This window comes from Mustela erminea, chromosome 1 (genome assembly GCF_009829155.1).
Source record: "Mustela erminea isolate mMusErm1 chromosome 1, mMusErm1.Pri, whole genome shotgun sequence".
In the NCBI taxonomy this organism is placed as follows: Eukaryota; Metazoa; Chordata; class Mammalia; order Carnivora; family Mustelidae; genus Mustela; species Mustela erminea.
This window is the reverse complement of record NC_045614.1, coordinates 101313331-101339352: the sequence shown is the minus strand read 5'-3', so window position 1 is coordinate 101339352 and position 26022 is coordinate 101313331. Positions and strand designations below refer to the sequence as shown.

General features: G+C 45.4%; 1 protein-coding gene across 3 annotated transcripts in view; it reads left to right on the top strand.

Moving 5' to 3' along the window:
* Positions 1 to 24563, top strand: part of MUC13 (mucin 13, cell surface associated) — a 30419-nt gene extending 5856 nt beyond the window's left edge. The window contains exons 2-13 of one of the 3 annotated variants that reach the window (XM_032335731.1): positions 1076 to 1291; positions 3629 to 4132; positions 8186 to 8308; positions 9162 to 9268; positions 12779 to 12834; positions 16138 to 16298; positions 16780 to 16899; positions 17213 to 17345; positions 17998 to 18035; positions 19065 to 19149; positions 21241 to 21442; positions 23327 to 24563. In XM_032335731.1, coding sequence (XP_032191622.1) covers positions 1240 to 1291; positions 3629 to 4132; positions 8186 to 8308; positions 9162 to 9268; positions 12779 to 12834; positions 16138 to 16298; positions 16780 to 16899; positions 17213 to 17345; positions 17998 to 18035; positions 19065 to 19149; positions 21241 to 21442 — 1581 coding nt within the window. In that variant the 5' untranslated portion in view covers positions 1076 to 1239 and the 3' untranslated portion in view covers positions 23327 to 24563. Of the gene's footprint in view, positions 1 to 1075; positions 1292 to 3472; positions 4133 to 8185; positions 8309 to 9161; positions 9269 to 12778; positions 12835 to 16137; positions 16299 to 16779; positions 16900 to 17212; positions 17346 to 17997; positions 18036 to 19064; positions 19150 to 21240; positions 21443 to 23326 lie in introns of all 3 variants that reach the window. The other 2 variants (XM_032335721.1, XM_032335712.1) reach the window with 2 other exon arrangements.
* The last annotated feature ends 1459 nt before the right edge of the window (positions 24564 to 26022 follow it).

The following is a 26022-nucleotide window of genomic DNA, read 5'->3' as shown; positions in this document are numbered from 1 at the left end:
TAAAGGGATCCGTTTATTGATGTAAGTTAGGCCTAACTCAGTAAAGCAAATTTAAAAAGAGAAAAGGTGAAAAAGAGGCTTTGATTTAACTTCTGGGGCCAGGATCCTTCAAGCTGAGAGTAATAGCACAGTTTTCCTTGTTTGGGAAAAATATTTAAATGAGCCTCTTGGCTATATAAGAGTAAACCGAAAATCCTACTCCTGAACGGAGACTTTTGGGACCACAAGGAAGCAATCTTCTCTGTAATAATATAAAAAAAAATTGGTCTTCACTAAGGTGAGAGGTAAAACTCTGGCTAATATTTCCAAGGGGTGATTGGATTCACCCTCTGGCAGGCCTGGGCCCTGGGAGAGCTGTGGTTCTGAGCTGTAGGGAGGGAGGCCTGGGTTCAGAAGGCTCCTCTCTGAGGGACAGGCCTGGTTCCCAGAAGGCGGCAAGAAGTCAGGGGTTCAGGGACAAGAGGTGAGTCGAGGAGCTGGGAGCAGACGGCCAGCCAGAGAACAACCAAGGAGTGAAAACACGTAGTCATCTGTTTTAAGTTTTTCCTTTTTTGCACCGAATTTCCCCCTCCTGGAGTGGTCACCCCCAAGCCTTCAGTAAAGTTAGGCTAAATGCTACAGTTGGAGATCGAGTGTGTTTGAGGGCATGAATAGGGGGCCTTGTCTAGGTAAAGTGCTATGTGGAGAGCCATGGAAACCTGGAGACAGGATTACAAAGTTGCTCAAAGTGGCCTTCAGGGAGGCCGACCAAAAGCTAGGCCACAGTGTGGGGAAACCATGGTAGAGCCCCCCAGGGATTCTTGAAGCTACAGTGGGAGGAAACTGCGTCTCCACATTCAAATGGCAGGGAGTGGCCCACAGATGCTCCCATCGGGTGTTCAAAGGAATGGTGGCCTCCTAACAGGTGGTCGCCCGGGGATAGTTGGGGTATAGAGATTAACTGCTCCCCCACCCCACACCACCTCCCAAGGATATTTAGGCTGTTTTGAACTATTTTGGACTATAATAATTTGGAAGAATATTCTGAACAGAAAATTGTTCTCTAAGTCCAGGCCCACTTCTTTTATCTCAAAAGCTCAGAAGAGACTTATGGTATGGGACCAAACCCCAACAAGTAATTGCCTCTGGCTCACTGACGTCAGTTAATGACTGGACTTTGCACCCAAAAGCGGGTTAAAAACTAAAGACGGTTGAGGGGAAGTCATTTCCTCCTTGGACAGCCCAGCAAGAACGTCTAAAATGAGAGCCCTTGCTCACCTCACTCTTCTCAGCCTCCTTTTTGCAACCTCAGGTAAGAAACATTTTACAGTTTTTTTAAATGATTGCTGTTTTTACATTTTATTTTTTTTTAATGATTTTATTGATTTATTTGAGAGAGAATGGCACAAGCACAGGAAGCGGGGAGGGGCAGAGGGAGAGGGAGAAGCAGACTCCCAAGCAGGGACCATCCCCGCCCTCCCCCCCACCCCCAGGCAGGACCCTGGGATCAAGACCCTGGAATCATGACTTGAGCCAAACAGATGCTTAACCTACGGACCCACCCAGGTGCCCAACATATTTACTATTTTTAATTCTTTTAATTGCATTTGCTGTCTTGGAGCTAGAACTAACAGGCTTACTGTACCAGTTCTGTGGCCCAGCAGGCTATTTTCTGACTCTGCTCAAAGACATAGGGTATTTAAGTCTGCGGTGAAGGAAGACAGAGCAGAAGTCAAGGGGCCTCTGGACTATGGGGTGTGGGGTTCAGCAAGTCAGAGATTTGTCCTCCAGAGTTCCTCAGGTCAGACAAGCACAAATCAGTAGATTCAAAAGGTCTGGTGCCTGGTAGCCTTTCCTTTGGCCCCTACAGGGTCTGGTTTAATTTCTGGTTCTAGCTAGCATCAACAGTCCTCTGATCGCTTCTCCATGGGAATTAAGGCTTACCTCTGGGCAAATCCCTAAACCCCTCTGGATAGTGGGGGGCTCTTCTGTCAAATGGGGATACTTGTATCGACTTCACAGTTACTATCTGGCGTAGGGTACGCCCTTGTTAGATGAAAAAAGAAGCAGAAATCAGTCAAGATGAGTCATTTCCTTGCTGCTAGAAGACCCATTGTTTATCTCTTTAACCTTCAATGATTATTTGAGCCAGACCCTGTTGAAGGTGAAGACCCAGATTCTGTCGGGGTGGGTGGGGTGGGGGAGTTGCTCACAGACCCAGGGGCCATCAGCAGGTTTTTTGTTTTTTGGTTTTTTGTTTTTAAATATGACGGTTTAGGAATTGCTTCCTCACTAAAACTTTTTTTGTTTTGTTTTCTCACTCAAGCATTTAATAATTTTTTTTAACTAGTTATCAGTGTCAGAGTTCTTTGAGACAATGAAGGGTTCCAGAAGACTAATCACTGGACCACTAAGAGTTTACTTTTCCATGAGTTCAGGGATTCCTAAGAGTTGAAAAAAGGCAATTCTGATGATCACTGTAGCCTTTAGGGCAAAGATCATCTCTACTCATCCTACTCTTTAAAAAAATCAATGTGTCTAAAATTATTAATGGGTAAACATCACTAGAAAGAAAATTGGGGAAGAAAGTTTAATACACACTTAATGAAGTATTTTTATTTCATCATTTTTTTTTAAGATTTTATTTTTTTGTTTGACAGACAAGAGATCACAAGTCTGCAGAGAGGTGGGGGTGGGGGAAGGAAGCAGGATCCCTGTTGAGCAGAGAGCCCGACGCGGGGCTTGATCCCAGGACCCTGAGATCATGACCTGAGCCAAAGGCAGAGGCTTAAACTCACTGAGCCACCCAGGCTCCCCTCATCATTCTTTTAAACACGCTCCCTTTCCAACCCTCCCTAAAATGCTTTATAATGGGAAATGAGGACAATTGCCTCAAAAGGAGGCCACTTTTGGGTAGTAACAGCACCCCCTGCTGGCGCTTTCAGTTGTCCTCACAGAGGACTACTCAGGAGTGTTAAAAAGCCAGATTCATAGTTCAGCAACTGCAGGAAGAAAAGATGTAACTTCTTGGTATTCATCTTCATACATATTTTTTGTAACAGATTTCAATAACATTTTTTCCAGTTTTATCTGTTTAATTTTTTATTTTATTTATTATGGGGATCTGTGTGTGTGTTCGAAGCAGTCCTGTATTTTCCTGTTTGTTTTTTTTTTTCTAAGATTTTATTTATTTGTCAGAAAGAGAGAGAGCACAAAGAGGGGGGTGGCAGGCAGAGGGAGAAGCAGGCTCCCCGCTGAGCAAAAGACCCGATGCAGGACTCAATTCCAGGACGCTGGGATCACGACCTGAGCCAAAGGCAGACGCTTAATGACTTAGCCACCCTGGTGTCTGATGTATTTTCATTTTTAATGTAGTCACCTATATTTGTTTATCAGAAGAGCATGATTGGGTACTCATAATATGAAATAGTAGCAACTGCCAGTATATATTGAGTGTTCTGCCTTCTGAAACTTAGTATCTCTATTCCCCCAGCTGTCCAGTCAGATACACTTCAACCCGCTTCAGGCGTGAGTACACCCAGCACCACACCAACTCCATCTGCTTCTTCAATAATTCCACCGACTAGTCCCACAGAAACGCCATCTACTACTCCCACAAAATCTCTGTCATCTACTACCACTCCTACAGAAGCGTCATCTACTACTCCCACAAAATCTCCGTCATCTACTACCACTCCTACAGAAGCGTCATCTACTACTCCCACAAAATCTCCGTCATCTACTACCACTCCTACAGAAGCGTCATCTACTACTCCCACAAAATCTCCGTCATCTACTACCACTCCTACAGAAGCGTCATCTACTACTCCCACAAAATCTCCATCACCTACTACCACTCCCACCCCACCAGCTCTATCCACTCCCACGGTTCCTGTATCAAGTCCAGTTCCAGACTCCACAGTCACACCTACAGAAAATAAAACAAACACAACTGCTGCAACAACACCTATAGCTGCCACTAACACCAGCCCCCCTGGAAGTGGCAATTTGGGCTCAACTTCTCCTTCTCCAACAAGTAATGGATCAACCATCACCCCAGGCACACAGAATAATTCTTCAGAGACTGTTACTCCAGTGACTTCTGGCAACATCACTTTGTCCACAATCAGCACCTCAAACTCCGGTCCCACAGGTAAGAGCGACTCCTTCTCTCAGAGACTGCTTACTTGTGGAGGCAGGACATTGTGGAGGACAGTAGGTAAGTGTGTTCTGCAGGCAGAGAGAAGTGGGTATAAAAACACCCAAGGTTTCCCTGACCATGAACCCCTGGAATTAAAAACTGGAGTCACAAAGGCTAGTAGTGGTGGCAGAGACCCTAAAAGCTAAGCCACTTGCTGCTTGAAGCTAGATGTGGAATGTTTTTATGAATGTGGACATTATGCAAGCTACTTCTCCAGGAGATTTTTTAGAAATAGTTTCAGCTTCTCTGAGAAGGCCAGATCCCAACAAGCACTGCCTTGCCAGCCACACTTGTCTAGCTACCTGATCTACCCAAGGAAGGAGTCTGTTCTTCCCTGACTCCTCAATAGTATTAGTGAAAAGTGGGACATTACGATGGTGGACGATCACAATCTGGAATTTGAGTTAATTCATGGAATTGGAGCCTGAGGAATAAAATGCCAAACAACAGCAGTACTCAAACAACTCTAGACATGAATCGGGGCCATTGTCCAAAGGACAGATGTTTTGGGACTACTAAGAGATGGCAGTCTGACCTCAAGCCAGAATTATTGAAACTACTTGCCTCATTTACCAAAGTTTGGTCTAGAATAGGGGTCAGCCAACTTTATCAGTAAAGGCAAACTAGTAAATATTTTAGGTTTTGCGGGCCACAATAGGATTTTCTTTTGGGACTACTCCCCTCTGCCATTGTAACACAAAAGTGGTCACGGTCAACATACAGAAGAATGAGCCTGGCGGTATACCAGTAAAACGCTATTTACAAAAACTGAAGACTAGGCAGATTTGGCCTATGAGTCATAGTTTGCCAACCCCTGGTCTAAAATAATTCTCAGGGGTGTTTGGGTGGCTTACTGGGTTAAAGCCTCTGCCTTTGGCTCAGGTCATGATGTCAGGGTCCTGGGATCGAGCCCCGTATCGGGCTCTCTGCTCAGCAGGGAGCCTGCTTCCTCTCTCTCTCTCTCTGTCTGCCTCTCTGCCTACTTGTGATCTGTCTGTCAAATATATAAATAAGATCTTTAAAAAATAAATAAATAAAATAATCCTCAGATCTAGGCTGGAAGGGTCTACATGAAACCTGTCATTCTCAGGGAAACTGAGGCCCAGCGAGGGCAGCAACTTGCCCAAGGTCAAAGAGCGAGCCGATATCTCCCTACAGTGACTACTTTTGCTTTCCCCAGTGTTCTTTGACAGATCTGAGAGACGGATGATGAAGCAAGTGGAGCTAGAGCCTGTCCAGGGCACCTGGTTCCCAGCCTGCTTTCATGTTTGCAGGGCCCACTCTGAAGGCTAGGCCACCTGGGGCACAGCTGCAAGACCAGCTCCACTGGAGTCAGGAAAGGGAGCTCTTCCAAGCCATTCCTGCTTACCCAGACATTCTCCTGGAATAGGGCAGCCGCCTTGTGTCCTGGCCCAACCACTAGCTCACTGTGGAGAGGGGAGCAAATTCCTCTCTCTCTTGGCTTCAGCTTCCCAAGCCATAATAAGGTGTGACTGAACTAAAAAGCCACCGAAATCCCTTCCAGCTGTACCATCCTGTGCCCTTATTCCTGGCATGGAAGACCAGCGGACAGGTCTGTCCTTTACTGCTGGAAAGAAGCCATACCAGGAGTTATTTGTCTGGTGAATCCTGAGCGGAGTTGACTCCATTTCTTCCCTGGGATTGTCCAAAGCATCCTTGCTTACTTAAGGCTGAGCCTTTTTTAAAAAAACTTTTATTTTACTTAAAATGTTAACTCGTGCCTTGTTAGAGGGGTGGTAGCCCTACTGTTTTTTATGAGATACTAAGTGCTCAACACTTGCTTTGTCCCAGGAAGGCTTTTTTTTTTTTCTTTTAACTCTTTTAAAAGAATTATTTTAATAGACTTTATTTTTTAGAGCAGTTGTAGATTCACAACAAAATGGAGAGGAAGGTACAGAGCTCTCCCATATATTTCCTGCTTCCACACGTGCATAGCCTTCCTCATTATCAGCACCCCTCCCCAGAGGGTACATTTGTGACAACAGGTGAACATTCACTGACACAGCAGCGTCATCCAAGGTCTGCAGGCTATGCTAGGGCTCCCTGTTGCTGCTGCACATTCTGTGGGTTTGGACGAATGTATAACTTATAATGACCTGTATCCAGCGTGCGGTATCATAGAACATTTTCACCACCCTACCAATTGACTGTTCTCTGCTTACTCATCCCCAAACCAGCCCCTGGCAACCAGTGATCTTTCCACTATTGCCACTTTGGGTATAGGTGTCCATGGTTTTGCCTCTTCCAGAAAGTCATGTAGTTGGACTCATGTTTTAGTCTTTCCAGGTTGGCTCATTTCACTCAGTACTATGCACTTAAGATTCTTCCATACCTTTTCATGCTCGATGGCTCATTTCTTTTTAACTCTGAATAATATCCCACTGTCTGAATGTACCACAGTTTTACCCATATCACCTACGGCATAACATCTCGGTTGCTTTCAAGTTTGGGCGATTACGAATAAAGCGGTCATAAATACTCCTATCCTATGCAGGTTTTTGCGTGGACATGTTTTCAGCTCCTTTGGGTAAATACCAAGGAGTACACTTGCTGGATCCTATGCTATGAGTATGTGTAGCTTTGTAAGAAACTGTCAGACTGTTTTCCAAGGTGGCTGTACCATTTTGCTTTCCCACCAGTATGAGAGTTCCTGTTACTCTGTATATTCATCAGCACTATTTTTTTTAAGATTTTATTTATTTATTTGATAGACAGAGATCACAAGCAGGCAGAGAGGCAGGCAGAGAGAGAGAGGAGGAAGCAGGCTCCCCGCTGAGCAGAGAGCCCGATGCGGGGCTTGATCCCAGGACCCTGGGACCATGACCCGAGCCGAAAGCAGAGGCTTTAACCCACTGAGCCACGCAGGTGCCCCAGCACTATTTTGTTTTTGATTTCTTTAAAAAAAAGTGCATTAGACCCACAGTTAGGGAAGGAAAGAAGCTTAAACAGTGCAGAAGTATATGCAGTAAGCTCCAGATCTCCCTCCTTTCCTAAACCCCTAGGACACAGACCCTTTCTCCCTTCCCCAGAGGCAACTTTTGTTGCCGGTTTCTCTTATCTTTCTCCAGAGGAATGTGTGCAAATATAAGCATACATACTTAATATGTTTGTGCATATCCTTTTGTATCACAAAAGAGAAGATGCTCTACACGTTGTACCTTATATATAGTTTTTTTTTTAATCAACGATTTTTATTGTAGGTTGTAAGAACATTAACACTTCTTATCAGTCACTCAAACTTTTTTCAGATCAAAGCTCAGAATCATTTCATTTGACAGAGATGGAGAAAATGGCCAGCCAAGTCAACCATCTTCCTCCGACTTAACTCTACTCCCCATTCCTACCACTTCTCCAGAGAGAGGAAGGATGTTGTGCCCTACCTGGTCTGAGAGCACCAGCCAGTGGTGTAGAAACCATTGCACTAATTCCCAGCATCCACTCAAGTCATCCATTCAGAAAGCCAGGGGTGGGATGTGCCCTCATCACTTCCTCTGAGAATTTTCACTGACTTAATTTGCAAAGTCCCCTTACCATCCCTTTCCTCTCTTCGTGTGTCTGTATGCCTTGTATGCTAACCCAAAGAGAGTACCCCATTTCTTTTGGGGGGCTTCCTGCCTGTCCTTCCCTGTAAGATGGTTATGCATATTTCCCTAGAAAATAGGATGCTTTCTTTCAAATGGTACGAGGAAGCTCTGTCTAGTGTTAGAGACCAGAGATGCTAAAGATGGAATCAGGAGACTGCTGTCTCTCTGAGCAGACTCTTGCACACCCCCCTCTGTCTTTATTGTTTGACAACCACCTGGCTCCAGAATTTCCACAAAAAAACTACCTAGAGGCATCCGCTCTTCTAAAGGTGTACCATGGATTAACACAACCAAAGAACTGAACATGCCTAGGAGGCAGGCATGAAGATTTTTAGGTCTGTTTCTGGGTGTAATCTGTTGTCATTCTTTGGATTTGTAACCTCTTTTTCCTCTCTCTCAGTTCCCATCAATCCCTGCCAAGGAGCATCCTGTCAAGATGGTTCTTCATGTGTTAGCCTCAACAATACCCATTTTTGCCTGTGCTCATTGGGATATTACTATAAATCTTTCACCTGCAGAAAAGGTGAGTTATAAGGGATGAACCCTGCAGAGCTGCATTTCAGACCTAAAGTGGAGTAGAAAATGCAAAATAATGTTAAAAAAAGAGCCTCCCGAGTAGTAGTAGAGGATAATTTATGGGCAATAGAGGCTCCTGCTTTTACCTCGGTGGAAACTAGAGGGACCACAAGGATTAGAGATAGTCCAAAAGCCAAACAGGTGTTCCTATTTCAGCACTAATAATCTCATTTCTGGGATCCACTCTAAGTAAATGACCCCAAAGATAGGTTTGTGCATAGATGTTGGCTGCACACATTTTTTTTTCCTTTTAAATAATCAGTAGCATGAAAACCGAAAAATGACTATCAATGAAGATAACACTTTTTTCATAGAGTATTATACAGTCTCTGAATGCAATAGTTACGGAAAAAAAAAAAAAATAGTGATGGGAAAGGCGCCCACCTGGCTCAGTTGGTAGAGCATGTGGTTCTTGATCTCAGGATCATGTGTTCAAGCCCCACACTGGGCCCATGTGGAGCCTACTCGAATGAATGAATGAACAAATGAATGAATAGACAGGCAGTTATGAAGACTAGGTAATGTTTGGAAAAATGCTTTTTATGTAACAATAGTTAAAGAAGACCCATGGAATGATGACAATGTAAACTAACGCATGGAAAAAAAGCTGCGAGAATAATACCAAAATAAAAATGGTTGTGTTGGGTTGGGTGAGATTTTGGGTCACATTTTTCATCTTTCTAGACTTCCCATAATATCATCAATGTTTAGAATTTTTAAGAATAATCTGTGTTTTAAACAAAATGTAAATGGATCCTCTTTACATGAAATATTATAAAAAGATTCTGCTTAAATTTCAGGAAAGTTATTCCCTGGAACTATTAGAGTGAAAGTATCAGGAACATCTGGTTTGGAAGATGGAAATTCTATAGCCTATCAAAAATTACATCTTCAAATTACTGATTTTGTAAGTATTTTCCAACCCTTTTCTCTGTATAAGTGTTCTTCATTTTAACACTTTCTTGCAGCACATAGGACTGGTGTTCAGGTAGGACACACTGGTATAGCTATCCCAGTTGCTGAAATAGTGAAAGGCACACTTACTGGTTGGTCAATTGCAGCTGTCCTGAGCCCCCTGGTGCCTGGTTGCCCAGGTCCTCCTTGGACCCTTGGCCCTCCCCATGATCTGCACCTACGTGGGTAATACCCGGCATGGCAGAGGGCCTTTAGAAGATTTCTCCAGCCATGCCATGCCCATTGATAGAGAAGCTATTAGAATTTTTTTTTTTTTTTGAGTAACTATACCCAGCATGGAGCACTTCATGGGGCTTGAACTCATGACCCTGAGATGAAGACCTGAGCTGAAATCAAGAGTTAGATGCTTATTCAACTTAACCACCCAGGTGTCCCTAGAATATTTTTAAACAGACACAGCAAAACAATTATGTTTTAAAATAAAACTATTTTTATAGAATTGGAGAGAGGAAAAAAACTGAAGGTCTTTTTTCCTTTCTACAATCAAATTTACATACATTTCTATACCAATCTGGCTTTTTTTTTTTTTAATGTTTGTTAAAGGAACTCTGTTTGAATTAATATGACTTTTCTCCACTGTTAAGAATCTCAAAATGAACAATAGCGTCATTTCATTTTGATTACTATGAGTGAATGTGTCTGCATGAAAAGGAATGGAAATCTCCATTCTGGAGCCACAGATGTTAGATCTGAAGGAGCTTTTACAGGACTTTCAGCCAATGTTTCCGAAAGTTCAGCTTTAAAGGGAAAAAACAGTAGCCTGTAAATATGTCTTAGAACCCTAAGTGGAGAAACTCTTATAAAAACTAAAGAAGACATTGAAGACCGTATCTTTCAATTCAGAATTATTTCACTACAAAAGAGTTTTATAAGCAGAATTGGTAGAACATAAAATATCATTGTCCAGATGATTTCTAGATAGCATGAGAGAGCTTGTGCTCATGCCCAAACAGCCCCTGCTGGCGAGGCTAGGATAAAAACCATGGCTTTATTAGCCCAGCCTTGGCCTTAGCCCCTCGTCATACCACCTGAGCACGATGGGCCAGCTGACCATGACTTAACCTCTCATCCCGGACCTACATTCCAGCTCTCCCACTTGGATGGTACTCGGTGTATTGAGGATCGCAACATCATTGTGTTCCTAATTCCAGGGAACCCCTGTGTTGTCCCGTGGCTTCACTGAGCTGCGGCCACTATGTCGCCCAAGCTTGCTTTGGATATGGGTGTCCAGAAGACCCCTTCTGCCTTCAGATACCAATTTTAAGACTTGATCTCAGTCAGGTCTTAATTTCAGAGGGACGGGGTGGGGGGGGATAGAGCATTCTTCTAATTTCCAGGAAGCGCTTCTCCTGAAGGGGATAGCGGGAACTCCTTTGCAGCTTCCTGGAGACAGGAAGAGAGAAGCAATAGACTTTCTTCAAGGTCCTCTTAGCAGACGCTTTGTAGCCCTGGGACGTCCCAGCTCAGGCCCTGTGTGTCTCACAGCGTCCATTATCTACCAGCTGGATCCAAACAGTCTACAGAGGGATTTGGAGTTCCCCTGATATGTATGTGCCTGGCATTTTATGTGTAATATTTCAAATTAAAAACAGCCCAACGGAAAGGATGGTACTACGGTGCTATTTTGCTGATGAGGCCACCAAGGATCAGGAAGGTTAAGTGACTGTAGGTCACTCAACTGATGAGGGAGGAGGTATGGACTTCATCCCAAACCTCCAAGCTGTTTCTCGAACTCCTCTTCACCTGCTGGCTGTGTTGTACAGTAGAAGCCTGGCAGGCCTGTTTGGGTAACTCCTGCCTTCTTGTCCAGACTTCAGTTTGAGACGTGTATATCCCAACATCCTCAAAGGGTGACCTGGAAGAATAAAAAAAGAAAAAAAAAGGGGGGGAAGATACATTCTCCTATGCCAGATGCTAATTTTGTAATCTCTCTTCTTTGGGAATAAGAAAATTAGCTGGACTCTGGTCAGTAGGCCAATGAGAGGGACTTCGGAGGTCGTCCATTGAACTTCCAGGCCTCTGATGGTTTACAGAAATACCAGCTGCTCCTTGCATTTAAAAGAATTGAAAAAGGCATATAGATGTGTTCTGGACAAAAGGCTACCCAGAAGAATTAGAGTGTCAAATTTATTTGAATTTGACTAGAAGAAAAGAGAAGTAACATCTTTCTAAAATGATATTGGTTGCCATGAAGAGAAAAATAATAAAAAGTCATGAAGTATAAAAGTTTGCACCAACCCAGTTCAGTGATATGTGAACTCATATGATAAAATAGGGAGGCTGGGGCCTGTAGAGGGGAAGACTCGTCCAAGTCATATCTTCCACATTTAATCCATTCCGTCATCTGTCTGCCAGTGTTTGTGGAACAGTTCCTGGGGGTTGCCCTGTGCTGAGTGCCGTGGACTAGGGGAGGTTATGTCATCAGAAAGAGAAAAAACACCCTATTCTTGGCATTAATAAACTTAACATGCTCATGGGGACCCTCACCCCAACTCCACCTTACCCCTGCTAGAGGTTCCAACTTTATCTCTGGCCCCTTGCAAGTATCTGGAGTTGTCTTCCTCGTAAGACGTACCGTACTGGAGCCCCACCCAGCACCCAAAGCCATGGGTCACATATTCCATCTCACTGGATACACACTGTAGCCCCCTGTGGTAGGAATTACTCTCACCTCCAGGTTTCTGAAGAGAAAGGTGAAGTTCAAAGCCACCGTGCAAAAGCTGACGTGGAGAAATTTGGCTTCAGATATCCTTCCCCGTTCAGCCTGCTCCCTTCTGAGCCACGCTGCTTCTGAACATCCCTGTAGACTCCTTTCCTCTCCCCATCCTGGCACCACTGCCTAAAATGCTCGGAGGCTGGTCTCCTTTCTGAAGCTCCGCCTGGTTCTTGGCAACCGGAAGTGTCTTTGAATTTATGTGGTAGATTGTGTTGCCCTGTGGCGTTCACCTCTCCCCACTTCAGGGTGTAGACCCCTGACTCTTCACGGGGCAGGACCCGCCTGTCTCCACCATCTGTCTGTGGCATGATGCCTTGTCAAGGTGGGCGATTAAAGAAGTGTTCCCTGGGGGAATGGAGGAGTGCACGAAGCGTGCTTGTAGAGAAGTCTTTAACAGACATGCAAACCACATATACAAAACTCCACGGGGACTTTGAAAACACAGACTGAGTAAGCTGGGCACCTTATTTTTAAAAGTATGATCACTGATTGGGCTGGGTGCCTTGGGTCTTTTTCCTACATAACTCTGACATTTCAGAACTGTATTAGTGTAAAACAAAAATTAATCAAAAGGTGTTAGAGCCCATATAAGGGACAGATTGCTGTGATGAGCCACGTGTATTTACACAAACGAGGTTAGAAATGTATTTGTGTGAAAACTCAGATCTAGGATCACGTTTCCCCCACTTTGTGGTTATTAATACATCTCTTCGCCTTCCTCCACAGTTTAAAAGCATATTTGCCAATTCTGATTACGGACAGACTGTGATCAATAAAGTAAGGTAAGTTTGCTATGGACCGATGGGATACTTGGGAGGCCGGTGTATGTTTGCCTAACTTCGGGTCTTCTCTCGAGTTCTCTGAGGCCCTTCAGTGGCAAATCATAAGAAGAGGTGGTCAGTCTGAGCACTGGAGGGGGCTGTGCTTCCAGTGTCACACTGACCCTGGCCTGGAAGGGCTGGTGGTAGCTTGGGGCAGCAAGATGCTGCCTGTGATTGTCTCCTTAGCAACCTGTACACATGGCCCAGGGTCTCCCTCGAACCAGTTGGTTTGGTTTCATTCCTTGGCTAAAACCACACCTGGTCAACCCCTAGAATGTGCATTCCAGAGGGCAGGGAAGAGAAGGAATGGCTCACAGTCGTCTCTTTCCTCATGGGATGGGAAGTAAGGGAGACAAGAATATCCCAGTCACAACCTAGCTACTGAGGGTCCAGCAGTGAGCTCTTTCTGCAGGAATAACAAGCAATTACTGAGCATATCCATATGCAGTGACCAGTGCTGGATGCCACCTGGGGACCTAGAGAGTCAGAGGAGTCTCACGAAGTTAGTGATTCCATCATGGCCTTTTCTGAAGCATATCAATACATGTGCACTACAGGCTGGGGAAAGAAGGTTCTAAGGTGAATGGAGTTGTACAGAAGAGGCAGCCCTAATGTAGTTACATTTTAGGGTTCTCCTAATCTGTCTTGATGAGCTTTGTCAGATCCTTTGTGGAATAAGACACGGCATACCTGTTTGATACACACACATTCAGAGGAGACCTCCTATAAAGGTGGTGAGGTTGGAACTTGGCAGTGAACAAGGGGCCAATGCAGTTGGTAGCCAAGAGGCCAGTGAGCAGCCTGACGGGGGAGGCATGGGGCTCACATGGCGAGAGGAAGACACCAGTCGAGGCCCTGAAGCTGGATGTGGGTATGCGGCAGACACCTGCTAGAGTGCCGTGCATTGTTTCTATCTGTGTCGCTTCTAGAATAGGAAACCCTACAAGTGTGATAGAGAGCTGGTCCCATGGGGTGATGGTGGGGAGGTTCCCTGATACTGTTGCATACATTTCCTTTTTAAAGGACTTACTGAAAGGGAGCCAGGAGCGTTCAGAGGCAACCTTCTACATAAGAAAGGGTTTCAGAGATGCATCAGCTCGGGTACCCCAGGGGATGTGCAGGGCCTTCTCTCACCTAGAAAGGCATTTCTTCAGCTCTGGTCCAGTGCCCTCTGCTCCCTGAGCTCTTTATCTATGGCACCAATGTTGGAATTGGAAGGATCCTCAGAATTTCTCTCTCAAATCTCTCTTCAGAAAGAGGAGACAGGCTTGGGGAAGCTGTGACTAGTTTCATTACAAGCCTACTGCCCTGATCATTTATGCTATGTCATTTGTCATTAAATATGTGGTGGTTCCATTGTTCCTTTTATTGTAATATCTTGCCCCCTAAATTGGAGCGTGCTCTAGTAGCTTCTTTGAATGAACTGTGCATGGCATTTCTTTCCTATCCTCACTGCAAAAAGATACCAGAGATTTCTGGTCATTTTCAACTGATAAAGAATGACTTGTATCAAATACCCTTTTCTCACTGCCCTGTATATTCCCTAGCCACCCCTAAATCCTATCATGAATGAATCGTTTTACTTTAGAATCTGAAGCCCATTTTGTTTCGGGAGCCTTCCTTTGGTGATGACTGTTCCTAAACACAGAATTTGGTTCCAATTTTGGATTTTCTTGATTGTCCTGAAGAACTAACATAGCTGTAAACATTTTCTTTTTTTAAAGATTTTATTTATTTATTTGACAGAGAGATCACAAGTAGGCAGAGAAGCAGGCAGACAGAGAGAGAGAGGGAAGCAGGCTCCCTGCTGAGCAGAGAGCCTGATGCGGGACTCGATCCCAGGACCCTGAGATCATGATCTGAGCTAAAGGCAGAGGCTTAACCCACTGAGCCACCCATCTGTTCCTGTAAACATTTTCTAAGTAGGTTGGCTATGTTTCCAAGCTTCTGATGTTTATTCAAAAGTCAGAATGGAAAAAAAAGAAAACAGGAAAAATATATCATGAGTCTTAAAAATGCATACCACAGGTTGAAGAGGGAAGGAGTTTTTGAAAGTCCTTTTTTTCCCTCCCTCTCTCTCTTTTTTTTTTTAAGATTTTATTTATTTATTTGATAGACAGAGATCACAAGTAGGCAGAGAGGCAGGCAGAGAGAGACGGAGAAGCAGGCTCCCTGTGGATCAGAGAGCCCAATGCGGGGCTCTATCCCAGGACCCTGAGATCATGACCTGAGCCGAAGGCAGAGGCTTAACCCACTGAGCCACCGAGGTGCCCCCCACCATCTCTTTTAGTGGTTGTATCACTTGATTCCTCTTAGATGGTGGAAGAATTAGAACTTGGCACGGCGGTTCTTAGGGCCCCAAACTGTAGTGTTCACGTCTTGCTCATTGCAGGCACTTGGTATCTGGGGCTCTGATGGTGTTCTGTACCCCTGCTCCCTACACCCCACCCTCCCTGTTTCAGTGTATCACGAGTACCAGCTCAGCAGGAGACCTGCTCTCGATTTTCTACAGAAAGGGGCAAGTTTCAGATGTTCTGTGTTCTACTTTTGGTTAGCTGCAGACTTCTAGCTCCTAAAAAGGATTGTCCACAAGGTTTCTCAGTATCCTTCAGCAGGACATCGTTTGGCTGGAGATTACTGCTGAGCACACATTGGAAGAAAGCCAGATCTCTGGGCCTATAAATCGCCATCTTCCTGCACCCTCAGGCCCACCGTATTTGGGCCCCAGTTATGGATATAGGAGAGTGGATCGGGACTAGAGCTGGGAGGGGTGGCTGGGTGGGTCAGTTGGTTGAGCATCTGCCTTTAGCCCAGGTTGTGATCCTGGAGTCCTGAGATCAAGCCCCACATTGGGCTCTCTGCTCAGCAGGGAGTCTGGTTCTCCCTCTGCCTCTGTGATCTCTCTCGATCTCACTATCTCTCAAATAAATAAATAAAAATCTTTTTAAAAAGGGGGGTGGTAGTGCGGCTGGGTGTCTCAGATGGTTAAGTGTCTGCCTTCTGCTCGGGTCATGATCTCCAGTTCTGGGATCAAGCCCCATATCAGGCTTCCAGCTCAGTGGGGAGTCTACTCCCTCTCCCTATTCCTCTCCCCCTGCTTGTGCTCTCTCTCTCTCTCTCTCAAATGAATAAATAAAATCTTAAAAAAAAAAAAAAAAAAAAAAGGACTAGAGCTGGGAGACTGGGGAGTCTGGGAGGTTTTGAAGACCGGTCTGTGGACCTTTTAGTTCAGTTCATCAAGTGATGGATTCCTTTCATTTTCAGCATCTCGTCTTCAGCAAGATCAGAGATGCGTGCTGGCGACAGTGCCGTTGTGGTTGAGGTCTTAAACATCTTCGCAGAAACTACAAAAGAAAATGAGACGACTGTGTCTGAATCCATTAAAAATGCAATTCAAAACAACATGAGTGGTGTGGAATACCTTGGTAAGCATTCAGTACTTTTCTTCGAAGTCCTTTTGGTGAACATTTCTATTCTCTGTGAGAAGCGGGGGGGAAGAAAAGCAGGAGACTTGAATCCACAGATGGGCACTGTTCCAGTTAACTAGTCATTCCTCCTCCCTCTCTTCCTTTGCTTGGTTCTATCCTTTCCAGCCGCCTCCCAAGCCAAGTCATCACATTGACCGGTTAGTTTGCTTCTCTCTTTGGAAGGTAGGAAGAAAGGAGAAACAAGGCTTTATACCAAGGTGTAGCTTCCAGATGATCCCAGAAAGCCTTCCTTGCCCTGTGTCCCCTTCAGGCTGACTCGTCAGCCCCCAGCACAGCTGGAACAATTCACTTTTGCTGTGTTACAAAGCACCCCTAAGCTTAGTGGCCTGAAAAAAACCACCATTTATTTATTGCCTTGCCATAATTCCCCTCCCTTTTGTCTTGCTGACCATATTTTCGAATTGTCTCTGCCTCTCAGCTCGAAGTCTGTGTGATTATTATGGTTGTGAACCAGAGGAAGACCACTGTAGCAATAATTTGCTGTGTAAATGCAAGCAGGGGATGGAAAGACCTAATGCCCAGGTCCCTGTGTGTGTGGGTGAGTGTTCCACTTGCTTGTAAGTGTTCTTCGCAACCCATGTGTTCTCTTCTTTTGCATTTGCAAAATATGAGCTTTACTGCTCATGTTTCCATGTGCATTCCAGAGTCTGAGGGGTGTGGAGATGGGCTTTAGACACATGGACCTGGTGAGGCAGCTCATATGCCTCTTACAAGGACTGTTTGTGTACGCAGCCAGGGAACACCTCGCTTTACCCAGGAAAAACAGTATTAAAAAATCATGTTCTGTGGCATAGCACTTTGGGGGTCAAAGGGGTTGTTTCTGAAAATAACTCAGAAATTTTCTTTTGAAGCTTCTGCTGTCAGGTGTCCCGACACTTGCAATGCAGACCACAATAAGCAATGCTTAGTGAACAAGAACACTGGGAAGCCTGAATGCGTGTGCCTGCCAGGCTACAAAGAAAGTGATGGCGGGATCTGTCAAGAGTAAGAGAAGTCACTCCTTTCTCATCTTCCCACAACAAGAGCTAGCCACAAGGGATGGATGTATAGCATATGCATGGGTTGGAGTGCTGCCATACGTTGGTAGGTGTAAGAGCACCATCCTGTAATCGTTATCGGCATTGACAGTTCTAGAACATTCTCTGTGTGCCGGAACCGTGCTAGGTAATACGCGTCACACAGCAACACTGTCAGGAACAAATTCGTTTCCCATTTGCCAGAGAGCAAAGTGAAGCTCAGAGAATGTCAGTAACAAACCTCAGCTTCCAGGCAGCAGTTGAGTGGCAGAGCCATGTGGCCTTGCTCCCGAGGGGACTCACAATGCTCTGTGCCTCTGGGCTTCAGCTTAGTTTGAATTGCTGGATCTCCCTGAAGCTCAGAGGATGGAGGGTTCTGTCAGTAGGAAATGGGACCACTTGGAACTGTGTCCCCTTTTCTGCCTTCCAGAGCTCCATGGAAGGTGCTCACCTGGAGGAGTGGGAGGACAAGGAAAGGAAGCGGAAGAGGAGAAGGAGAAGGAGAAGGGGGAGCAGGTAGAATGAAAGGCAGATGGAAAGGAAGACATGGCAGCTGGGTGGGAACTCTGATGTGTTCCCCAAAGAGACTCTACACCGTGGTTTCCATTCTTGTATCTTAGGTGTGCGTTTGGTTACAGTGGAGTTCACTGTGAAGACCGTGAGTATAAAAGTTTTGCTTTGTTATTAAGCTTCTGAGAAATAGGGAACACATTCAGAATTCTGCCCAGGATTCAAAGTCTCTGGTTCCCTTCAAAAAGAGCTAAAAAATCTGCCTACATTCTCTGTTCTGCATCATGTCAACCCATGCCTGCCTTGCGGTCATAGGCAGCAGCCCCTTCGTTAAAGCAGATGGCGGAACCCGGCCCAAGAGGTGGGTTCTCGACTTGGCCAGACCAGAGGAGGGCGTCCTGTCATTCTATTCATTTTCTCTTACTAGCAAGGATAAAAGACAAGTATATTCCAAAACTGTTTGTGGTTGTAGGAGAGCAGGACTAAAAACCCTTTAAATACTCAAGTCTTTTTGTCCCCAAGCTGTTTACTAGCTTGTGATATGTTGTTGCCAGTTCAGTTGCTTTTAAGTTGATTTTAATAACATTTCACTTCATGTATCAAAAATATTTTTCAACATGTCATCATTGTAAGAGTTACATGACAATTTTTTTTTTTCTTTTATACCTCGTGTTTGAAATCTGCCATGTGCTCAGGCCACCTCATAGCCACATTTGCCGTGCTCTATAGTGTGAGAGAATAGAGGTAGCCATGAGCCCTCCCCCCACTAATTCTTGCAAGCCTCTGTTAGTGACAAAATGTAACTCTAGCCTCGTTCGTCCTGCTTATCAGCAAGATGAGACTCGTGGGCAGCCAGAGGCAGCAGAGCTTAGGAAGAGATGCATCCCTCTGTTGAGATCTCATCTCCACAGAGCCCAGGAAGGCCCTGCCCCCAGACCGCGGCTGCCTCTGTGTCTACGGTCTTCTTTCATGTGACAAGGCAGCCTCTTTGATTGGGTTCTAAGGACATAGTAGTGGGTGGGGGTGGCGCTAAAGGAAATGAGCCACCCCTCCCCCAGCCTGCCCCCCAAGCTGGCCCTGGTGGGGGTGGGAACTGCTGGGAGCACGGGGATCTGTGCAGTACCCAATGGGGGTTGCTTGTGGGAGGCTGTGCCTACTCTTTGCTTTTCCTTTTCAGAATTTCAGCTGATCCTCACTGTCGTGGGCAGCATTGGTGGTGCCCTCATTCTCTGCCTGATGATCGCACTGATTGTCTTATCAAGGTACGGAGGGGCGCATCCCTTTCCCTAGGGCACATCACCACCAGCATCATGCTCAGTCTTGCTGGGGCAAAAGAAGGGAGATAAGGCAAAACCTCTCTAGTACTGTTGGCTCTCTCCCTTACCTTCATTTGCTTTGGCTTATGGAAGCCATACGTGATTACTGAAGAGAACAGAAAAATGTGTAAAGGAGCACAATTTAAAAATCACTGAGAACTTAACTACCCTGAGACAGCTAATATTTTGGCATATTCTTTCCAGATTTTTTCTTTTCAAATGATTTTTTTCCTTTTTTTTTTTAAGATTTTATTTATTTGACAGAGGGAGACACAGTGAGAGAGGGGACACAAGCAGGGGGAGTGTGAGAGGGAGAAGCAGGCTCCCCGCTGAGCAGGGAGCCCAATGTGGGGCTCGATCCCAGGACCCTGGAATCATGACCTGAGCTGAAGGCAGATACTTAATGACCGAGCCACCCAGGCTCCCCTCAAATGGTATCACAGACATAATTTTGTGTCCTTTGTGTGGGTTTTGTTTGTTTGTTTTTAGAGAGAGACAAGCATGTGCCAGGGGTGGGAGGGAAGACAGAAGGAAGAATACCAAGAGCGTGGAGCTTGACTCAGGGCTCAGTCTCACAACCCTGAGATCATTACCTGAGCTGAAACCAAAGAGTCAGACATTTAACCAACTAAGCCACTCAGGTGCTCGCTCCATCCTTTGTGTTAAAAAGAATACATTGTTGAACAGCTTAACAAGGTCTGTTTTTACTTAATTGTATAATGTGACCTAACAACCATTTTCTGATGGCCCTGAAACTCTCCATTAGTAGTTTTCAGCCCCACTCCTGTTGTCAAGGATCATTCGTCAGGGCCCTGGGCCCAGTACCCTGTGGCAGGGGCCCGACCTGGGCTTCAGCTGAGCCCCATGCCTTGTTCTCTCTGCAAAGCCATTTTGCAGGTGCCTTAAGTGCTCTTCCGAAGAACTTGAGTAGAGTCCTTTCATTTATTCAACAAATATTTAGATAAATTTCCTTGCATTAACTGGGAGAAAGAACACTGTTATCTCTATTCCATTCGAAATGTGCCAAGTGGGGATGCACTTTGGTAAAAACAAGCTGCTTGTGGGTGACACTTCACTCATATCTTATATTTTGGCAAAAGAGGTATTTTTGTACGATAATGTGAGAGGATAAATAGATATTGTTTCTTTTTTATTAGTCGAGTTTGATATTAACTCTTCCCCACAGCCTTTATTACAAGGACGCAAAGCTATGAACCGGAAGTGTGACCTTCCCTTTTCTAGGAAGATGGCCAGAACATTCTGTTCTGGAGCAAGGCTGTCTCCTCCTTTCGTAGGAGGATTGCCTATCTGTCTTGGGTCTCCAGCATCCTCAGGGGCTGTGTGTGGAACTTTGTGACCCCACGACGGCTATGTTTCTCAGCTCCTGCTTCCTGCTGCAGAGCGAGGCTGGCTCCTAGTTCAGCCTCAGGTTCATCGTTCCTGGGAGCACATCAAGAATTATTAATTGCTTGCCCATTCCAGAGAGAATGAAGCTTCTCTCCTCCTCTCCTTTCCTTAGTTAGACAGGCGTGCTCCCAGAGGGCGGGAATTCTTCCATAAGCTGGGCTGGCTCCTGGGTTCACAGGGTGAGTGGGTCTTCCCTTTAACATTTCGGGTAGGAGACAGTCATTCTGGGAGTGCCCTGTGGGCATTAATATTATTAGCAAAATTTGCATGAGACCAACCGAACTGGATGGCAGTGTTGGATCAGTGTTAACATTCTGGTGTTAATGTTTACAGAGAGCTTTTGAGGAGACTGTCCTAAAACTTAGGGAATGTACAGTGAACAAAGTAGTGAAGCATTATGGGTAGTGGGGTGTCAGGTATAAACGCTTATTCTTAATATTGCAGAAATGGTAACAGTTGGAGAATCTGGGTGGGGGCCCATGGAAGCTCTGTATAATTTTTGGTGTGTACCTTATATGTAAATTTGAGATTATTTCAAAATTTGAAAAAAATTTTTTTAAAAAGAATACTAACATTTGCTTCAAGGAACTTTCTGCCATTGTCAACTCCTAATTCTTATCACCCTTATAGCTCAAAGAACAAAAACAAGAATATTGAAGAAGAGAATTTGATTGAGAACGACTTTCAAAACCTGAGACTGCAGCAGACGACGACAGGCTTCAGCAATCCCGGAGCAAATGGGAGCATCTTCCCTAAAGTCAAAGCAAATGTCCCTGGTCAGCCACAGAATCCCTATGTGCACCAGAGAAGCTTGCCTCGCCCTGACTACTAGGTGAGTCAGTGGGCTGGAGAGGGAGTGGGATGCCCAGGGCAGAGCAGGGACAGGGACCAGGCCATTGTATCTTCATGTCCTGGCCGCAGGTTTGTTTGTTTGTTTGTTTGTTTTTGCTTTCTGATCAAAAGGGAAAGATCAGAGAATGCCCCCTCCCCTTTTTTTTGTTTTCGTGTTTTTTTTTTTTTTTTTTTTTTTTTTTTTTACTCCCTCTTATTGTTAAGTGGCCACCACTCGGTCCCTAACACTGACCATCTACGTGACTTGTAGACGCATCACTTAATTTCTCTGACCTTCTGTGTCCTCAGCTATAAAAAAAGAAAAACAATTTAGATGCCCTTAAGGTCCCTTTACTTTATAAACTTTTCCAGATAGGACTCCAGTCATTGTGATGACAGTTTCCAAGCTGTTTGAGGATCTAGGACCCAGGTCAGGGAAGAACTGTTGGATGTAAACAGGGTTCTGTCCCATCCTTCTAGCCTACCCATGTCAAGGCAGATCTCTCCTTTCCTCCCCCCCAGACCTCAAGGCATAACCCAGTCAGTTTCTACAGAGATAAGGCAAGTGGGGCTGGTGCTCTTTTATTTCCGTTGAGAGGACTTTCAAGGAGCATAGCTTGTGTTCATTGGATTTGTATTGGATAATTGTCCTGGCCTTGCTTACTGTGTTCTGAGTGAATCTTTAAGAAGCAACTTTGATGGGGAAGGGAGCCAAGGGAACTGAGCTAGAAGGAGGGAAGTTGTGGGGGGAGAGAAAAAGGGAAGAGAGAGGTTAAAAGAAGAGCAGCAAGGGGAGAAATTACTTCCTAAAGAAGTAAGAACAGGGGAGGTGGGGGGTGGAGGAACGCCTAACTTCCAGAAGAGTCGAAAAATAAAGAGGGTGGAGGAGGTGAAGGCAGCTGGAGTGCGGCAGAGGCAGCTGAGGAAGGGGGCAGGGGCTCCGCATTCTCTGTGCACATTTCTCTTCTGCAGACTTCCCTGGGCGAGCACACTGCCCGCTGAGGCTCTCAAGTCACTATGACCGTTCTGGGAAAACCTGCCTTGTTTCTATTTTGAAATTCTGTGATTTATTTTTTAAAGATTTTTATTTATTTATTTGACAGACAGAGATCACAAGCAGGCAGAGAGGCAGGCAGAGAGAGAGGAGGAAGCAGGCTCCCTGCTGAGCAGAGAGCCCGATGTGGGGCTCAATCCCAGGACCCTGAGATCATGACCTGAGCTGAAGGCAGAGGCTTTAACCCACTGAGCCACCCAGGCGCACCCCCCATGATTTATTTTGCACATGAAGTTTTCTTTAGTCGTAGAAGTCATTAGTTTCATGTGGGTACAAGGGGTTGACTCACATGAGGCGTGCCATGTTGGGCCAGACACGTGGTCTAGTCCTCAACAGCCAAGAGCCCGAGTTCTGTGGGAAAGCCTGCTGGCTCCACCCAAGGGGAACCTTAACCAGCAGCCTCCTTACAAACCTCCCTTCCTCCTTATGGAGGAGCCTTCACATCAAGCATCCTCTCTAAAGAGAACGCCTTAGAGGCAAAAATAAGCATGGGATTTAGAGCATGGGTTTGGTGCCTTGCCTCTTCTGTTAACTTGCATCAGCTATGTGATTTTGGATAAGTTATTTACTTCTCTGAGTTTGTTTTCTCATCTGTGACATGGACATAAGGATTTTTATCTCATAGGATAAAAATCAGATAATCTTCTATGGACAGAGAACCTAGAACAGTGACTGTTCTAATTTAAAAAATAGTATTCAAACAGTGTTACTTGAAGTAATGGTACAAGTGTGTTAATCTGCTCTTTCTCAGATAGATCTGTTGTAGTACTTCTTTTCTAAGAGTTTGTTTTGTTTATTTCCCCATCTTTCTCTTTCTCTCTTTTTGTCTAGAAGGGTAACAACTGGGCACCCTCCGGGGCCCTCGACCCAGTATCTGAGCTTTTGTTTTGAGTGTTTAAAAGACTAACGGAGAAGCAAGCAGCCATGAAGATCTGGCCTTCGGAATTCCTCTGCCACCCAGCACCCAGCCTCTCTGGATGGAAGTTGTGACTGTTTGCAACGGATGCAGCTTGTTCGCTATGTACCTATCAAATTGAATGCACATAGATGCTGTTAGCACTTGTAAGACAGATGATTTTGTCCAATCAGTACAATGGTTAGGTTTTGTTTTTTTTTTTTTTTTTCCTGGTGGGGCAACAATAACCATTTCCAATCTAGAGGAAAACCCCCAGGATTGTGGACTCCCGGGAGAATGTGGCGTTGAGTTGATCACCTGCAGATCTGTGACCTGATTCTGAGCGACTCTTAGGTGTAAGCTATGGAGGTTCCCGGGTGTGGGAAGAAATACCATCTTTTAAGGTTCTCGGGCTCATTCTCTACTAAGTTAAATAGGATGCTACTTCTGTCCCTCCAGTGTAGGCATTTCATGACCCTTGCCCTGCCGGGAACCTATGACCTGGCCTCACACCAAGGACACAGAAGAAAAGACACGTCTCTCAGCCTGCCCAGGAGGGCAGGATCATTTTGATGTTAATTAGACAGCCAAGACTAGAACTGCCCACCATGGAGTACATTCTAGAGTTTCTGAAATGCCAGGAACTGGTAGAGGCGGAGGAGGAAAAAACAAAAATAAAAACCATAGCCAGGAGTAGGAGGAACAGAGGCAGAAGGAAGCTGGGCTGGCAGGATGAGTACAGGACGGTGCACGTGGGGTCCACCTTGGTCCTCAGATCCCCCTCCTCGATGAGCGAACAGACATTTCCTCCGATTCATGTCCTGCCCACAACTTGGAGCCTAAGGAAGTGTGAAGAGAACACGCCAGGAGCGAGAGCTGGAACACACTTTGAAACTGCAGATTCTATTTGGCTGATGGGGAAAGAGGGAGCTTCTGCTCAGGATCCGGATGTCCGGCCTTGGGACGCAGACTCCAGAGCTCCTTCACGGAGGCCTCGGCCGCCTCTGTGGCCACCAGCGTGCACACAGCTACAGCCAGCACGCACTTTCTTTAATGTTAATAGTGTCCTTGTTTGTATCTAATGTCTGGTCCCCTTACAAATTGTTTTTATTTGTTATTATTATTTGTTCTTACTATTAACTGTAAGAGGTAATGAATAAAGTGTCTTTGGTAGATGGTGTCCTTCCTTGTGTCCTTCCTTACCTTTAGAGCGGTTAGGAGATGCCGAGGGAGAGGGAGAGAGAATCTTAGTCATCCTCCCCGTTCAGCACAGAGCCGACATGGGGCTTGATTGCACTACCCTGAGGTCATAACCTGAGCTGAAATCAAGAGCCTGACACTCAACCGAATGAGCCACCCGGGTGCCTCTAGGCTCACTTCCAATAACAGACATGACACATGGCAAACCAGACTGACTGATATCTGTAGCCCTTGTTAGGGGCTGTTAGACCACCCAGGGTAATTTTTTAATCGTGTAGTAGATGTTTCTGGCTGCTGTCCCTTGAACATCCTACTTCTCTCCCATTATGAAGCTGCCAAGCATTTTGGGTGGGACCATTCTGACCCCCAGTTCCAAGGGCCCAAGCGAATCAGTGGAACCCCTTTCCCCCTGTCGTTGATGGGTTTAGTGAGCACATGGTATAAGTGGATGCAGTTAGAATAAAGCCTAGGACACCTGAGTGACTCGGTCGGCTGGGCGTTCTGCTTTCAGCTCTGGTTACGTTTCCAGGTTCCTGGAATTGACTCCTGCATCAGGCTTCCTGCTTGGTGGGGAGCCTGCTTCTCCATCTCCCTCTACCTGCTGCTGTGCCTACTTGTGATCTCTCTCTCTTTCTGTCAAATAAAGAAAATCTTAAAAGAATAAAGCTTAAATTTTACTAGGAGGCTTGGAGAAAGAGAAACTCTTTGTTCTCTTGACAAAGGGGGCATAAGTTTATGAGGCCTTGGACTGCTTCAGTTTCGCTGAGCAGACATTCTTCTAGCAGAGCTAAGAGAACCATGGAAAAATGGGGCAGGAGCCCTGATCAGACCATGCCTGAAGCATCTGGAGTTTACTCTTGGTCCACTGTGTGGAGCTCAACGCATCCTCACTGACACCACTTGGCTTTACTCTTGTGTTCACAAGGCTAGGGGGTAAATGGGATTAGAGAAACACCCTTAGGAGCTCTTAATACCTATAAAGACATTAGATATTCATCAGGTCATAGCAACAGAAGTAATGTAGATGTAACTTAAAATGGTTGACCTTTTTAAAAAATATATTTTATTTATTTATTTGAGAAAGATAGCGAGAGAAAGCATGAACTAGGAGGAGAGGGAGAAATAGGCTTCCCGCTGAGCAGGGAGCCTGACAGGGCTAGATCCCAGGACAGGACCTGAGCCAAACGCAGACTTAACTGACTGAGCCACCCAGGAGTCCCAGATTGGCTGACCTTGTAACATGCCATCACAGACTTTATTCCTGACCTGCATGTTACCTCTACATTTTAGGATGATTTTTTCCCCCAAATTTTATTTATTTGACAGGGATCACAAGTAAGCCCAGAGGCAGGCAGAGAGAGAGAGGAAGAGAAGCAGGCTCCCCACCAAGCGGAGAGCCTGACGCGGGGCCCCATCCCAGGACCCTGAGATC